At 38.7% G+C, this 17,198-nt stretch overlaps 1 protein-coding gene across 2 annotated transcripts in view; it reads left to right on the top strand.

The window, feature by feature from the left end:
• Positions 1–12,480, top strand: part of RAD54B (RAD54 homolog B) — a 97,089-nt gene extending 84,609 nt beyond the window's left edge. For both annotated transcript variants that reach the window (XM_032316481.1, XM_032316482.1), the window contains 4 exons: positions 4,980–5,241; positions 6,705–6,771; positions 6,959–7,159; positions 12,060–12,480. In XM_032316481.1, coding sequence (XP_032172372.1) covers positions 4,980–5,241; positions 6,705–6,771; positions 6,959–7,159; positions 12,060–12,274 — 745 coding nt within the window. In that variant the 3' untranslated portion in view covers positions 12,275–12,480. The remainder of the gene's footprint in view (positions 1–4,979; positions 5,242–6,704; positions 6,772–6,958; positions 7,160–12,059) is intronic.
• Positions 12,481–17,198: the final 4,718 nt, after the last annotated feature.

The following is a 17,198-nucleotide window of genomic DNA, read 5'->3' as shown; positions in this document are numbered from 1 at the left end:
TTAATTTTTTAAAGATTTTATTTATTTATTTGACAGAGAGAGAGATCACAAGTAGATAGAGAGGCAGGCAGAGGGAGAGGGAGAAGCAGGTTCCTTGCTGAGCAGAGAGCCCGATGTGGGGCTCGATCCCAGGACCCTGAGACCATGACCTGAGCAGAAAGCAGAGGCTTAACCCACTGAGCCACCCAGGTGCCCCTATAGAATTTTTGAAGAGGAAATTTCAACTATAAAAACACTTATTTTCCCTTCTGGTTGTTGCCTTCAATGCACCTGGCTTCAAGGCTTGGCTAGCCAGAGTTAATGCTGCATTGTAGCCTCCAAGCATCACTTGGAGGGAGACTTGTGCTGGGGGCCCCTTGCACTCTACCTGACTGCCTTGGCTACAGATTTCAGCTGCATTAGGGGACTGTCTCATGAACATAAAAATAATAGCCTTGTTTCAAAGTGGTATGTACTTGTGTGTGTGTGTATGTGTGTGTCCGTCTGAAATTCTTTACCAAGATAGTCACCTCTCCTGTCCATCTACATCTAGCCTTGTAAGAACTTGTTGGGGGAAAATATTAAGCCACAATTTTTTTTCTGTTTAGTGAAGTTATATAGAAAAAACTATGTTTAGATAGTGTTATTCATCCCTGTGCTATTGTCAGGTGAACTGGGGAAACCTTCAGGCCCTAAAGCTTCCATTTTGCCCACCCTGGGACGTTACCGGAGGCTCTCAGTCTTGTCACAGTAAAAGAATTTGGGACGGTCTAGACACAGTGGTTGAATGTAAATAAAGTTGAATGTAAATAAAAAAAAGTGCAAATAATGAAAAGTGGTTGAATGTAAATAAAATTAAAAAATGTAAGTAAAGAGTTTTTAAAGTGAGAGTTCACTCTGGAGATGTGAAAGTGGGTGAGCTCAAGGGAGAAATTTGGATTTCTATCTTTTATTGACAATTGTTATCTGAGGGGTGGAGCATTTATTATTTGGAGAGGGGGTTTCTTTGGGAGCAGGATTTCATACCTTTTCTCCCTTACCTGGTCAGGTTCTCAGACCTTCTTTGTTTTGGCCTGTCTGGTTTGATCTGGCTTCTTGTGGCTTTGTTTGTGGAATGTTGCTAGGTTACTAGCTTTCCTGGTAACAAGTCTTGACCACCACCCACCCTCCTTATTCCCTCCAACCTTTGCTGGCCTCCAGGCACCTAAAAAGCCTGTTAAAGCCTAACTGCTTTCTGTAACAGTAATAGAAGAGGAAGAAGAAAAAGAAGAAAAAATGATTGAAATAATAGTATAGGAATTGTGGTAGATTGCAAAAATGGTCTAAGTTCTCCTCCATGTATCCATGTTCCTTTGCTAGATAGTTTTGAGTGATTTCCCACTGTGACTCTGAGCTCAGCCGTATGACTTGCATTGGACCATGCAGTGTTGGCAAATGTAGCATAAAAAGGAACTCGCAGGGGCGCCTGGGTGGCTCAGTGGTTTGGGCTGCTGCCTTCGGCTCGGGTCATGATCTCAGGGTCCTGGGATCGAGCCCCGCATCGGGGCAGGAAGCCTGCTTCCCTCTCTCTCTCTCTCTCTCTGCCTGCCTCTCTGCCTATTTGTGATCTCTGTCTGTCAAATAAATAAATAAAATCTTTAAAAAAAAACAAACAAAAAAAGGAACTCGCAGAGATTTTGTGCACTGGGGCTCGTCCTCCCTTGGGTTCCTGGAGCGTTTCTGTCACCATGTGACTAAGCTTTGGCTAGCCTGGTGAGAAGGTCAGCTGGTCCCCAGTTGACCAGGCAGCTCACTGCAGATACTTGAGTCAGCCTAGCCACAACTAGCAGAGGAACCTGTTAGTTGTGTCCAGCCTAAATTGCCAACCTCCTGTTATTTTTTTTATTTTTTTTTATTTTTTTTTAAAGATTTTATTTATTTATTTGACAGACAGAGAGGCAGGCAGAGAGAGAGGAGGAAGCAGGCTCCCTGCTGAGCAGAGAGCCCGATGTGGGACTCGATCCCAGGACCCTGAGATCATGACCTGAGCCGAAGGCAGCGGCTTAACCCACTGAGCCACCCAGGCGCCCCGCCAACCTCCTGTTATTATTTATTTATTTATTTATTTTTAAAAAATAGGCTCCATGTGCAGGGTGGAACCTAGTATGGGGCTTGAACTCATGACCCTGAGATTAAGACCTGAGCCGAGATCAAGAGTCAGACACTCAACTGACTGAGCCACCCAAAAAAACAAAATTCAAACAAGTAAGTTTGAAGATCTAATTGGTTTTTATTCATGAGTCAGGCAGCATCCCATCTAGCAAGAAAGTAGAGGAGAGCTCTGCTGAGCTTAACTAAGGAAAGGTTTTGAAGGCAGAAAGGGGGGTGGGAAGGAATTTATTAGCAAGGAATCATTATTTAAGCAGGGTTGCCATCCCAAGGGGAGGGGAAGGGATCTATCAGTAAATTTCCTAGTATAGACCAGGAAATTCCCTGTAGACTGGTTGAAGGTTACATTCCTGAGGGACTTAAAACTGCAATTAGGTTAGTTACTAAGTCTTGGTTTCTGACTTGGGGTCTTGACCTAAGTGATGCTGTTAAGGGTCTGGGTGTTCTTTTTAATACTACAGTTTGCGAGCTAAATATAAAAGAAATGGTTTTTATTTGAAGACACTGAATTTTGGGATGGTTTGTTATGTAGCAAAAAGTAACTGGTACAGAAATACAAATTGAAAATGTTGGATTATCTATTCCTTCTTAGCATAGATCATTTTAAAAATTTTAACTTTAAAATTTGCTTTATTTTTTTAGATTTCTACTGCTAATAATGTATATATGTAGAAGAAATATTCTTGACTTTATTTATTTTTGCTTAATTATTGGACTTCAGTTATTGTAATAAATACTAGTTTTACTTTTTATATTATTTTATGGTTTATGGTTTAAAATTTTATTTTTTGAGACATTAAAAGGCTCCTAATAAAGCAGAAGTCCCCAGTTCCTTTCTCCCTCTGCCTCCAGTTTCTCAGTACAACGGCCGGCTCGCCCAGTGTGTTGACAGCTCAGTGCTGTTTCCTGGATTTCACTGTAGTAGCTTCCTAAGAAAGAAGAGATGGGCAGTAAATCGTTTTTACTTCCTGTGTGTCTGAAACTTAGTACTTGACTGACGACTTCGTGTAGTTGTAAAATTCTCAAGTGAAATCGTGTTCTCTTAGAATTTTGAAGGGGGTACTTTACATATCTTCTAGCTTTCCAGGTTGAGAAGTATGATGCCTTTCTGATTTTCATTCTTTGCATGTGACTTGTGTTTTCAAAGCCCAGAGTGCTAATCACTACACCATGGAACCACCACAACCTGTATTTTCTTCATGAGAGCTCTAGCAGCTTGTTTTTCATTTCTCGTGCTTTGAGTTACAATCTTGATGTGCCTTAATATGGATCATTTTTTCACTTATTGAGCTGGGTGCTTTAGTAGGTCCTTTCAATCTGAAGACTTCATGTCTGGGAAATATTTTCTTTCTCTCAAAACAATTTCTTTTGTTTTCTTTGGAATTTTTGTCAGATATTGAACCTCATTAACTGATTCTCTAATTCTTTTATCTTTTCTCTCCTAATGGATATCACTTTTTTTTTTTTTTTAAGATTTTACTTATTTGTTAAAGAGAGAGCACGAGCAGGGCAGAGGCCCAGAGGAAGAGGGAGAAGCAGACTCCTTGCTGAGCAGGGAGCGCAGTGGGGGCTCAGTGTCAGGACTCCGAGATCACAACCTGAGCCAAAGACAGACATGTTACTGACTGAGCCACCCATGTGCTCCATCACTTTTTCATTTTTTCATCTGTTGCCTGGCATCATCTCTTTTTACTGTGTTCCAACTCTCCTGTTAAATTTTTATTTTGGTTGTCATTTAAAAAATTTCTAAGATACTTTCTGATTCTTGATGGTTCTTTTTTATTCCCTCCTCTTCTTGTGAATGCCGTTTCTTACTTGAGGATATTAATTATTTTCTTAAAGTTGTCTCCTCTTTCCTCCATTGCTCAGTTTTATACAGGGTTCTTCTTTTCTGTTTATTTCTTTGGTTTCTATTTTTCATCTTGGAGCCGCACCTCAAATAGTTGTTGATTCTTGGTGTTCATTCATATTTAAGTGTGATGCAGTAAAACATTAATTGAACAGTCTGTGTATCAGGGCAGGGTGGTTGACTGGTGGCCCTCCCTGGGTCATTAGGCAGTGAGCTGGCTGGACCTTTTCTCTGTGGTCATTTAAATCATCCCAGAGATGAATCTTCCAGTACCATATTTTTGGGGGTGGGATGTGAGAGGGATGCCAAGGCTATAGGTATTCTGGTAGTTGGCAATAAAAGGGAACTGCAATCTTACCATTCCGTATGTAGATGTTCATTTTGATCTGTTACTCTATCCTTTCCTTCTAGAGTCCCCTGGTCTCAGCTTTTTTTGTTTTTGTTTTTGTTTTTTTTTCTTCAGAGAATAAACACACTAGATGAGAAAGAATAGTTTGTTGGTTACATGGGAGTAGTGGATGGGTTCCAGTGCTCTAATATTAGCTGTAGTCTAAACTCCTTCCTCCTGAGGTGTCTTAAGATTCTCCGATGTGAATAAACTTGCACTTTTTTTTTTTTAATTAGAATCTCCCTCTTTGGATTTTACATTCTCTATACTCCCTAAGCAGGTCGCCATTCCATTTCTCTCTGTTTTCACATATAAATATCTCCTTGTTTTATCAAAGGCTATGTTATTTCTCTTTCTCATTTTGTTGTTTTTAGGGTGGCTTCAGAGAGGTAAAGAAAGCAGAAAGGTCTTTATTCCATATTTTAAAGCTGGAAGTCTCTTAGATGTTGATATAAAAATTGAATTTGAAGGAGAACCTGTGTTTTAATTATATAAGGTCATTGCTGCATGTTTTATAAATATCACTGATAGTATCACTGTAGTATTTTCCTTCAGTTAAAAAATCCAATATTGCTTTTAAATTGTATATAAAGACTCTTTCTTTTTGATTTCCAGGGTGGTGTTGGTATCCAACTATACACAAACCTTGAATATTCTACAGGAAGTATGCAAGCGTCATGGATATACTTATACGAGGCTTGATGGACAAACACCAGTCTTTGAAAGACAGAAAATTGTTGATGGCTTCAATAGTAAATACTCTTCTGATTTTATTTTTTTGTTAAGTTCCAAAGCTGGTGGTGTGGGACTTAACCTCATTGGAGGATCTCACTTAATTCTCTATGACATTGATTGGAATCCAGCCACTGATATCCAGGTATGACTATTTGTGCATTAGAGAAACAGTATAGAATGCAAACTGGGGATCCTGTTCCTGCTGGGGATTAGGAGGTATGATGCGGATGGTGATAACTGCTGTGTGTTAGGGCCTTACTTTCTTTTAATCTTCACCATAGTCCTGCATGTGTGGATATTATTAGACCTAGTTTACAGATAAAGAGATGGAAGCTTGTTCTGAGCCACATAGCTTATGAGAGGCAGGGCCAGGATTCAGACCCAAACCTGTGTATCTCTTGTCTGTACTTCACTGCACAGTTGGGCCTTTGGGATGCCCATGACTACTAGGGAAAGGCAATAATGTGTTGTAGATGCAATTATCAGTGTTTGTGCAGGGTATAGTAAAGATACTAAGCTAGCTTATGTAGGAAAATATTTTAGAAGGAGCTTTTGGTTTTCTTTAGAATACAGTCCATCGGCATGTACCTTCAGATTTCCACCTATGGATTTGCACCTCATTTGGTGTCTGTGTTGGGGAACCCGAAGACAACCTTCAGGTTCAGTGATTACTAGAAAGACTCATAGAACAAAGAAAAACAGCTATCCTCATAGTTATTGTTTATTACAGTGAAAGGATACAGTCTAAAATCAGTAAAGGTAAAAGGCCCATGGGGATTTCAGGACACAAGACGCGCAAGCTTCCAGCTGTCGTCATCCACTGACGTTGTATGGATGATACTTAATTCTGCCAGCATCCGTGAGTGACGATACCTGTCGAAGTACTGCCGTCTGGAGAAGTTCACTCAAGTCTTGGTGTCCAGAGATTTTGTTGGAGGTTGGAGTACCAGTGTGACTGACTAAGTTGCTCAGTCTCCACCTCCACAGGTCAAGTTGTCCCAAGGTCCCCACCTCAGTCACATTGTTAGCAAAAACTATCTTCTGTGGCCCAAGGCCTCAGCCAAACTAAGGTGCTCTTATCACAGGGGCTTAGAGTGTATCCCCAGGAGCTGGTGGAAGGTGAGACTTGTCTTTAGAGTGTGTGGGGTTTGAACACTAGCTCTCTACACTATCACTAATAAATCGTGAAACCACAGGAATCTACCGATAGCCTGAATTGATTAGGTATCCTAGGGATTCCTTAGGATTAAGTCAGTAACTACTTGGACTGGGAAGAAACCCTCCACATCCACGCTATACTTGGTTCTTTGCATTCTTGCTGTCCACACTTGCTGTCCTAGTCTTTGATGCAGAGAGATGCTCTCACTGTTGTGTGAGACACCCTGCAACTATTTTACAGTATGGCAGTGTGTGTTTACCCATCCCTTTCTTTATCTCAGGAGAAAAATGTGAGGTGGGGAATGCTTGGGTATGCTGGGCTTTGCTTTCTGAAGCTTTAAGTAAGATCTAGAATTCCTAATCTTAGGTGTCTTAATACATATTGTTTATGTGGACAGGGTTATTGGTTCCTACTGTACTCTCTGAATTCTCTTTTATTTTCTATAGGCGATGTCTAGAGTATGGAGAGATGGTCAGAAACATCCTGTACATATTTACAGACTCCTAACCACAGGTAATAACCCTTCAGTGTGGGAAAAAAAAAATGTAGTCTCCTTGAATAATCAGACAAAAATTTTGGGGAGGGTTAATCTGTGCTTTGAGATCAGGAATATTATTTATTAACTAGTATGCTAACATGTTTTACCCTACAAAACTAACAGACTTAAAGATCTGAAGGAGAATCAATGCTTTCTCTTTAGGTACAATAGAAGAAAAGATTTATCAAAGACAGATCAGTAAGCAGGATCTTTCTGGGGCAGTCGTAGACCTAACCAAGACATCTGAACATATCCAGTTTTCAGTAGAGGAGCTAAAAAATTTGTTCACCTTACATGAAAGTTCACATTGTGTTACTCATGACCTGCTTGACTGTGAATGTACAGGAGACAAAGAAGGTACAGGTTAGTTGTATTTTAATTGTGTTATGATGGTGAAGTTAATTTCTTTCTCTGGCATTTGAAAACATTTAAATACAGAGCAACTAAAATATTTACCATTGGCATTTGTTAGTTTTCTTTTTTTCCTCATGTCATAGGGTACTTGTCAGATGGGTATTTTTTTTTTTAAGATTTTATTTATTTGAAAAAAAAATTATTTATTTATTTGAGAGAGACAGAGAGCATGGGCGGTGGGGAGAGAGTCCGAGGGAGGAGCAGACTCCCTGCTGAGCTGGGAGCCTGATGTGGGACTCAATCCTCTGACTCCAAGATCATAACCTGAACTGAAGGCTGTTGCTTAACCAACTGAAACACCCAGGCACCCTACTGCCAGATGGGTATTTGAGAAAATATTAAGTAGAACCTTATTATATATCTCAATTTAGCTGCTTCTCAGTTAGTTGTAAACAATTTAACTTGTTTAGGAGAATCTTTCAAAACCTGGTATAATGACTTTGGAATTAACAAAAATGTTCTTAATCCTTATTTCTCTTTCACCTGACAAAATCCTATTGTGTGTTAATTTTGTGTAGAACTCATTTGTAATGGGGTCATCCTTTCTGAGGCAGTTAACATGGAACTTCTCATTACTTGAGAAACTCCTAGTGCTGCTCAAGTGAGGCTGAGTTCACCAACCCTCCAGAGTTGACACTGTTCAGATAGGAACTGGATTGGGAATAGGACTTGAGCAAGTAGTCACTAGTACCTGAAAGTCACTTGGTAAATTGCATCGAAAAGGTTAAAGAAGGGGGCACCTGGGTGGCTCAGTGGGTTAAGCATCTGCCTTCGGCTCAGATTATGATCCTATGGTCCTGGGATCGAGCTCTGTGGTGGGCTTCCTACTCAGCAGGGGGTCTGCGTCTCCTTCTCTGCTCATGCTTCCTCTCTCTGTCTCTCTCAGATAAATAAATAAAGTCTTAAAAGAAAAATGGTTTAAGAAGGTAGACTGAGGTGGAAGAATTCATATTTTATACAAGTCAACATTTGATTCATATGCTTTTTCTATTTTAATAATTTCTGCTCTTATTTTCTTTTCATTTTCCTTGTATTTACTCTAATGTTCTTTTTCTTTCTTTTTTTTTTTTTTAATGTTCTTTTTCTTATTGTTCAACTTGAGTGCTTAGCTTGATGATTTTCAGTCTTCTTTTCTACAATAGGTATTTAAGGCTGTACCTTTTCCTCTAAGTTGAATCTCATTACTTTGATATGCAGTTCTAAGTGTTTTCTATTTTTCATCATGATCTCTTCTTTGACTCATGCATTACTTAAAAGTATGTTTTAAATGTGTTTTAGTTTTTGTTATTGTGTTCTAGCTACTACAGAGTAGTCAGAAATATGGTAACTATAGAGACATGGTATGTGGTCAGTTTGTAAATGTTTCTTTCTTTCTTTTTTTTTTTTTTTTAAAGATTTTATTTATTTTAGAGAGGGAGAGAGAGAGAGGATGTGTGAGGGGGCGAGAAGGAGCAGGGGTAGAAAGAGAGAGAGAATCTCAAGCAGACTCCACACTGAGTGAGGAGCCCTCTCACGACTCTGAGATCGTGACCTAACCTGAAATCGAGAGTGAAATGTTTAACCAACTGACTGAGCCACCCAGGCACCCCATAAATGTTTCTTTTGTGCATGAAAACCATGTGTATTCTCTCAATTACTTAGTTTGGAGTTATGCCATATTAGTCACATTTTCTGATGCCAAATAAATTTTTTCTTATTTTACAGATTTAAAAATTTACAATTTTAGCTTATAAATTGCTAATATATTTAGTGGTTCAACTGTTTATAAAATGTGTATGGTAAAAAAAAACTTCTACATTACTCTCATCTGCCTAATTTCTAGCCCTTTTATCTAATAACCATTATTAGTGTTTTGTGTATCCTTCTAGATGTGTTTTTATGCTCATGCAAGGAACTCTGAATATGTATTCTTACCTACTTTTCCCACCAATAAAGGGTAGCATAGGGAATAGGTATAGTTTTGTAGCTTTTTCACTTAATAGTATACTTGAGATCTTTCCATATCATTATAGAAAATTTCTCATTCTTTTTTTTTCCTTTATAATCCTTCATTGTATTTATATACCATAATTTATTTACCTGTCCCCCACAAGTATAATTAGGTATAATTATAGGTATAATTAGGTATACTAATTAAGTTATTTCCAGTCAGCATATATCTTTATTCATACATCTTTTTCCATATGTTTAAGTATATCTGTAAGGTAAATTAACAGTGTTGTTGGGTCACAGAATGTGTATATTTGTAATTTTAACAGATAGTGCCAAAATGCTCTCCACAGGGGGTTGTATCCTTTATTATTATTATTATTTTTTGGTATCAATTTTTAATTTACATTCTAGTTAGTTAACATATAGGGTAATACTGATTTCAGGAGTAGAATTTAGTGATTCACTACTTACATACAATACCCAGGGCTCATCATGGGTGCCCTCCCTTGGGGGTTGTATCCTTTATACCCCACCAACAATAGACTAAAATGGCTATTTCTCCACAGTTTTGTCAGTTGAGTACGTTATCAAATGTTTGAATTTTTCTATCTGATAGTAAAAAAATAATGCATTGGTCTAGTTTTAATTTGCTTTCCTCTTATTATGAGTGAAGTTGAGCATTTTTTCTTATATTTAAGAACCTTCCTTTATATGAACCATCTGTTAATATCATTTGCCCAGTTTTCTATTAATAACCTAATTTGTTATTAGATATATCTGTAATTGAAAGAAATATGTTAAAATCTTACAGTATGACAGTGGATCTATCAAAGTTTCTTGCTAATCTATCAATATTTGTTCTGCATACTTTGTATCTTCTTTGTGAATTTTTTTTATTATGGTTTATTTTATTAATAGGTAGTGATTTCTTTATCCTTAATACCTTTTGCTTTCATTTATCTTAAGTTTGTATATTATACTGGCTTTCTTTATGGTATTTGTCTGGTGTATCTTTCCCCTTCTTTTGTCTTAAGTATGTCTGTGTCCTTATGTTTTAGTTATTTCTCTTGTTAATAGCATAAAGATGGACTTTCTTTTTTCCAGTCTCATGTTTCAACTAGAGCATTTAGTCTGTTTACATTTATTATAATTAATGGCATACTTTGATTCACTTCTGTCTTTTCATGTTCTGTTTTTTTCCAGCAAAGGCCTACTAGTGGTTCACTCTCAATCTTTGATTTTTCAAAGTGTATTTGCTTTTTCCTCTCTCTCAAATGCTGTCTTTGCTAGGTGTACAATTCTAGTCAATAGGATTTTTTGTTTTTGCTTTTGTTTTGTTTGTACTTTGAAGGTATTATCCTACTATCTTCTTGATTCTTAAAGTAGCGTTGTCATCTCTTATGACCTCAATGATTTTGTACATTGACAGGACTTAGATATTAAGGAAAGACAGTTTTTTAAAGCGTGATAAAATTTAAAATGAAGTCTTTATCTTTTAGAAATGCAAAGTAAAATATTTACAGCTGATATATACTACATATTTATTTCATAATAATAATATGGAAGTAGAGAAAGCAGAGTTTAAATAAAACAAAACTGGCTATTAGTTGATAGTTCCTGAAGGTGGAGTACATACATTTCTATCTTGTTAACTTTTATATTTGACGTTTCCCATGAGTAAAATGTTTCAAAACAAACCTTTCAAGAGCTTCCATTGCTCTTAAGACTAGAGACTAAAATCTTTAAAGTGGTTAGTTAGGGTGGGGTTAAGTGCTATAAACTCAAAAAGCACAGTGGCCTACCACAGTAGAAGTATATTTCTCATGTAGAAGGGCACATAATAGTAACGTCGGGCACAACTTTCTCTAAGGTGATTTGGTGATCCAGGCTTCCTCCTCTTTGGGTTCTACCATCCCCTTAGGCCTTAGAGTTCCTTGCTGGGATCCCTGTCTCTTGGAGCCAGCAGGTAAGAGAAGAGAAAAGGTAGAAAACCACATGGTGTGGGGGATTTTTCTAGGCCAGACCTAGAAGTGACACAGAGCATGTCTAGCCACATTCCATAGGCCAGACTCAGTGGTTGCATCTAACTGTAGGGGAGACTGGGAAATGTGGCTAAGTGCCCTGGAGGAAAAAGATATGGATTATGGAATAACTACTAGCTTCTGCCATTCTTGATTTGCTCACAGTGTTTTGCATTCTCCAGCCCTTGAACACACACCTCACCCTTTAATATTGAGCTTCATCTTTGCTCTCTGGGCTCTAGTTACACTGGGCTCCTGTCCGTTCCTTGACTGTAACCTTTGCAGGTCCTTCTCCTGAAATGCTTTACCTCCTTTCCCCATCTGGTTCTTGCCTTCTAATCCTTCATATATTAATAAAACAAGTCAGTTTTTCTGATATGTGCTGAGTTCCCTGTATTTTAATTCCATAACCTGACCACTATTTGTAACACAATTCCACAGTCCCTTGTCTTCAATTTTGAAATCTAGAAAAACCAAAAGTTGTTCTTTTCTTCATAAATTTGCAACAGATTTGTTTGGTGGCAAAAACCTTACCTAAATCGATGGGAATTTATCAGTAGTCATTAACCCATTTCATGACTATTCATGTGACTTGCTGCAGAACATTAATGAGTTTGATTATGGAATGCTGTCCCAGATTATTCTAATTATATTCTGAATTGAGAAACATATCCGGCCCCAAAGGTTTTAGATAAGGGATTGTGGACCTGCAATACATCTGTTTGGATGATTATTTGGATGTTTAATGAATCTCTCACTAGATCACAAGTTCCTTGAAGTCAGAGACCAAAATGTAATAAATCATATAAACTCATTATGTAATAAAATAAAAAAGTATTGTTTATAGTAAAGTATTGATTGACCTAAGGATTTTCTCATTGTTTTACTTACCACAGGTGATTCACTGGAAAAATTCCCTATCTCTAGAAATTGTCAGCTTGGTCCACATCAGAAGCCCAACTCTCTGAAACCTCTCTCCATGTCACAGCTGAAACAATGGAAACATTTTTCTGGAGATCATTTAAATCTTGCAGATCCTTTTCTTGAAAGAATAAGAGAAAATGTCTCCTTCTTTTTTCAGAATATAACCAATCAAAGTACTGCTATATAAGGAAAGATTACTTCATGACCTTCCCTTGCTCCCTTTTTTAAAAAAGTTAGCATAGTAATTAAATATAACTTTTGAAAACTAGAATTATTTAAATTATAATATGTTTTGTTGCAAAATGTATCATAGTTTTGATACAGCCTAAACTTGAGTTGTTTAATTTTTTTGTATGTGTTCTTCAATGTTGAAACATTAAAAACATTATTCTATCATCATGTAGTTATTCATTAGTATTTCATAATTAATGCACTTTTATTAAATACCCATTAAGGAATTTTCATAAGGAATATAAAAAGGTAAAATACCTAGTCCCTGTCTTTGGGAAATCCATTCTACTTAGGAATATTAGACATAGATGTGTGAGATCAATTTCAACTATAGCTCAAGGGAGAAAGAGATCAGACTAGCAGAGGCTGAGTGTAAGAGTTGCTGCAGGGCAGTTTGAGTGAGAATGGTCAGCAGGTTGGGGCAAGAGACGAAGGAGATGCTTCAGAACACTAGTTTGTAATCTGAAACCTCAGACTCATGGGAACTGACAGGCAGTCTGTAAAGCTGTGTCCACCAGACCTCGTTTGCACTCTGAATAGGGAATGTTTGGGCTACCATCATGTCAACAGTTGTCTGTAGTGATTTTTGACATAAAAAGGAAGTTTTAATGTACAAAAGGAGCTTTAGAAAGCTGAAGTCTACAAAGACAAGTTACTTAGTCTCCAATTGGAGCTTCTGTAATCAGCTTCTGCTTCCATTTGGGAAATTTCTTTTAGACTGAATATGAATGAATGAATGAAGACTCAATTATATATCAGCAAATCTGAATTCTTCAGTTTTCTAGCACCATACCTGGGCAGTTACACATTTAGGATTCATGAACAGGCAATCTGGGACCAAATTGTCAGTGAGGAAGAACTCAACTAATAAGCAAAAATGGTGTTCCTTGGCCCTATGTATAGGCCTTATCTATGGGGCTTTACATATAAAACTTCTTTCAATATCTATGATATTATTCTCAGGTGTGAAATCCTTAAAAAATATGCTAGGGACTAGTAGCTTTATTGTTTACCTTAAATTGTAGTGGATGATAGAGGGTGCTGTTTGGATTTCCAGATTATCCATTTCCCTAGCGATCTGCCACTTCTCCTAGCCAAATCCCTGCCTAAGTATAGCCCTGAGCTGAAAAGAGCTGCCCCACTTGAGGTGATGCTCCCTCCCTGGATTCAGCTGAATCCAGTGCTTTATCGATGCAGGATGGAAAGGCCCAGCTCCAGAGCTCTTCAGCTGAGGCCTTTGCTCTCGTTTCATTGTGGTGCAGCTGCCCTCCCTGTTTAGTCGTGCTTCCCTCACTCCCTCAAAGGCGTTGTCCTGAAGAGCACTTACTAATAAATTCCTTGCAAGAAGGTCTGCCTCCACATGTGTTCCAGGGAAGCTGACCCAAGACATTATTTCTGGAGTATCACTGGAGAAAAGCATTTTATTTTATTTTATTTTTTTATTTTATTTTATTTTTTTAATTTATTTTTTTAATATATATTTTTAAGATTTTATTTATTTATCAGAGAGAGAGAGAGCGAGAGAGAGCGAGCACAGGCAGACAGAATGGCAGGCAGAGGCAGAGGGAGAAGCAGGCTCCTGACGAGTAAGGAGCCCGATGCGGGACTCGATCCCAGGACGCTGGGATCATGACCTGAGCCGAAGGCAGCTGCTTAACCAACTGAGCCACCCAGGCGTCCCGAGAAAAGCATTTTAATAATTATAATTGACAGCATTCAATTTTAAATACTTATGAGACAAAAAAATCATTTAATTAGATGAACTAATAACATGAAAGTTTAAAAAATCATATAAGTTTTGCTTCATACCCCATGAAGGCAGAAAGAATTACCACTCGTATATTTACAGAATTGTGCAATCATCCCCACTATCCATTTCTAGAAGAGAGTTCTCTTCTTGATGTCTTCATTTCCTTCTTCCTGGTCATTGTCAACCCAAAGCCACTGGCCTCCCTCCCCCAGCACTCAAGGCCTCTATCTCAATGATTTCCAAAATGATAAATGCAGTGAACTCTTCAGTCTTTATCTTGGCTTTTTATCATATTAGATATTGGTGAACACTTCCTTATTGAATCTCTTGCCTTCTTTAATTTTGATTAAATGGGTTATATCCATTTGTCACTCCACAAGTATTTACTGAGTAGCTAGCACCTCTCAGGCATTGTCTTACAGGTTGTATGTACGACGATGAATAAAACAGGCAGTCTCTGCCCTGGCGCTTTAATTCTAGCACACACAGAGCAATACACGTGCAATATAGCACGTGATGAGAAGTGCTGTGAAGTAGAACAAGGGAGAGATATTAAAGTGGGTCTGTGATTGCTATTTGTATGGGTTCCGTTTATGCAGAGACCTGAAAAAAGTGAGGGGTTCTCTTGGAAAAGTGACATTCTCTTGGAAAAATGTTCCAGACAGAAGGAGCTTCAGGTGCAAAGGCCTTGAGATAGATGGAGTGTGTGACATGTTAGAGAAGCCGCCGGAGAGGCTGTTGTGGAGACATTAAGAAGAATAGTAATAAATGAGATCAAAGAGGTGGTGGGGCAATTCAAATGTTAGAGGGCGCTGAAGATGGCCTTGGGAGCTCTAGCTTTGACTCTGAGGGAGATGGAAAAACCACCACTGGGATTTCAGCTGAGGAAAGACATATCTGAATTGCTGTGGTGGAACAAACTGGTAGAGCACAGGTGGGAGAAAGGATATGAGTTATTGTATGAGTTATTAGATGAGATTATTGGGATAATCTTGTTAAGAGGTGGTGGTGATTTAGACCAGGTGGTAGCAGTGAAGTGTGAAGAAATGGTTGTGTTCTCGATAGTTTTGAAGGCAGAGCCAACAAGATTTCTGAGTGGACTGAATCCAAGGTATAAGAAAAAACAGAGAAATCAAGAGTGACTCCCAAGATTTTTGGCCTGAGCCAAAGGAGGAATGGTATTGCCAGTTAGTGTGATGGGAAGACTGAGAAAAAAGGATTATAGAGGAAGATCTGAGGTTCACTGTTGGTTATGTCACATTTGATGGGGAGAGATGCCAGATAAGCAGCTCCATAAAAGAAATGGGTTCAGAAGCATTGGTCAGAGCTAATGATAAATTTGGGATTTTGTCAATATACGGATGATATTTAATGAAGTCATGAGACTGGATGATACTACTTAGGTAGTAAGTGTAGATAGAAAATAGATAAAGCAACTAAATATTGTAGGGGTGCATGCTGGCTAGCATTTATTCAGTGCTTGTTGCCGTGTTCTAAATGCGAAGAGCTTTGTATATGTTAGCAACCTATGAGACACTGTTAGTATTCTTAGATGAGCTGAGTTTTCTCATCTGTTCAGTGATATGTCTGAGGGTAGTTGTGAGACCTAAGTGAAATAAAGTATGGTTGGTGAGATAGAGAAATACTCTCCGGACTGCTTATATCAGAATTCCTCTTAGACTTTATTTGGAAAAACACCTTATTAAAACCTGGATGGGAGAGAGTGAGCCTTGGGTATTGGTTGCAGTCAAGCAAGTGTAATGAGGGAGAAAAATTTGGAATTTTAAAGGCAATCTGAGGGAGGTGAAGAGAAAAAAAAAATACAGAGGGAAGCTGGGACTGGGTTAGATAAGAAAAGCTCCCAGTGGCAGAATTGGGGGGTATTTGAATAACAGTTGTTCTCCGTGCAGTTGTTTGCTACAGATGCTGGACGTAGCCCTCCCTTCATCTCTTTCCCACCATGAAATCTTGCTGAAATGTTGGGAAGAGGCAGAGTTCTGTGAGCAAATCCTTGTGCTGTGGGACAAAGGCAGCAAGTGTGACACAGGAGTTCTGACACTGAGAAGCAGAGGATGGTAATTTAGGAGGGCAATTGAGGAGGGCTTCGGACTTTGACAGGCCAGAGTTTGTGGGGGGTTCAAACTTATTTAATTTAGGTGTTAAAGGGGCACCCCATTAACACCTGGGTTGCGTATATAAAGCACCTTTTGTGTGGCAGATTCTTGATTTATAAGAATTTCACTCTTGGCCTGGGTGGCTCAGTGGGTTGAAGCCTCTGCCTTCAGCTCAGGTCAGGATCCCAGGGTCCTCGGATCGAGCCTCGCATCAGGTTCTCTGCTTGGTAGGGAGTCTGCTTCTCCTCCTCTCTCTCTGCCTGCCTCTCTGCCTACTTGTGATCTGTCTGTCAAATAAGTAAATAAAACCTTAAAAAAAAAAAAAGAGTTTCATTTTTCCCCTCCTCTATGCTCCCTGTCCATAGCGCTGTGATAGAGCACTTACACATATGGTCTGTAACTATTTACCTGGCTCCTTCTTCCACTAGGCTGAATTCTTTGAAGACCAAGATTTATTTTACCCATCCTAGAATCACATTACCTTCTATGGTCTTTGGCACAAAACAGCTACTTTTATTTATCATTATTATTTTTTAAGATTTTACTTATTTGAGAGAGAGAGAGAAAGAGAGCACACAAGCAGGGGGAGCAGCAGGGGGAGAAGGAGAAGCAGACTCCCTACTGAGCAAGGAACCCAATGCAGGGACTGTATCCCAGGACCCTGGGATCATGACCAGAGCTGATGACAGATGCTTAACCGATAGAGCTGCCCAGTTGCCCCTAAAACTGCTACCTTTAAATAGAATGAATGAATGAATGAATGAGATATTTCACTTCTTTTTCTTCCTTAACTACCACGATCAGGTTTCTTGCTCTTAGATCTCAATTCCAAGGTGTTTATTAAGCTGAACCTGGGGCCATGCTGGACCCTGATGAAAGCCAGAGCCAGCAGGTTTTCTTGCCTGCTGGCTGCTCTAGACTTCTTTTTTTGCTTCTGTGATTTTTTTCCCCCTTCCATGATTTCTAACTGCTGCAGGAGCTGACAAAATCTCTCCGTGCGATGGGTATGGCTTGAG

The sequence above is a fragment of the Mustela erminea genome, chromosome 16, assembly GCF_009829155.1.
Source record: "Mustela erminea isolate mMusErm1 chromosome 16, mMusErm1.Pri, whole genome shotgun sequence".
NCBI lineage: Eukaryota > Metazoa > Chordata > Mammalia > Carnivora > Mustelidae > Mustela > Mustela erminea.
This window is presented reverse-complemented; position numbering and strand designations above follow the sequence as displayed.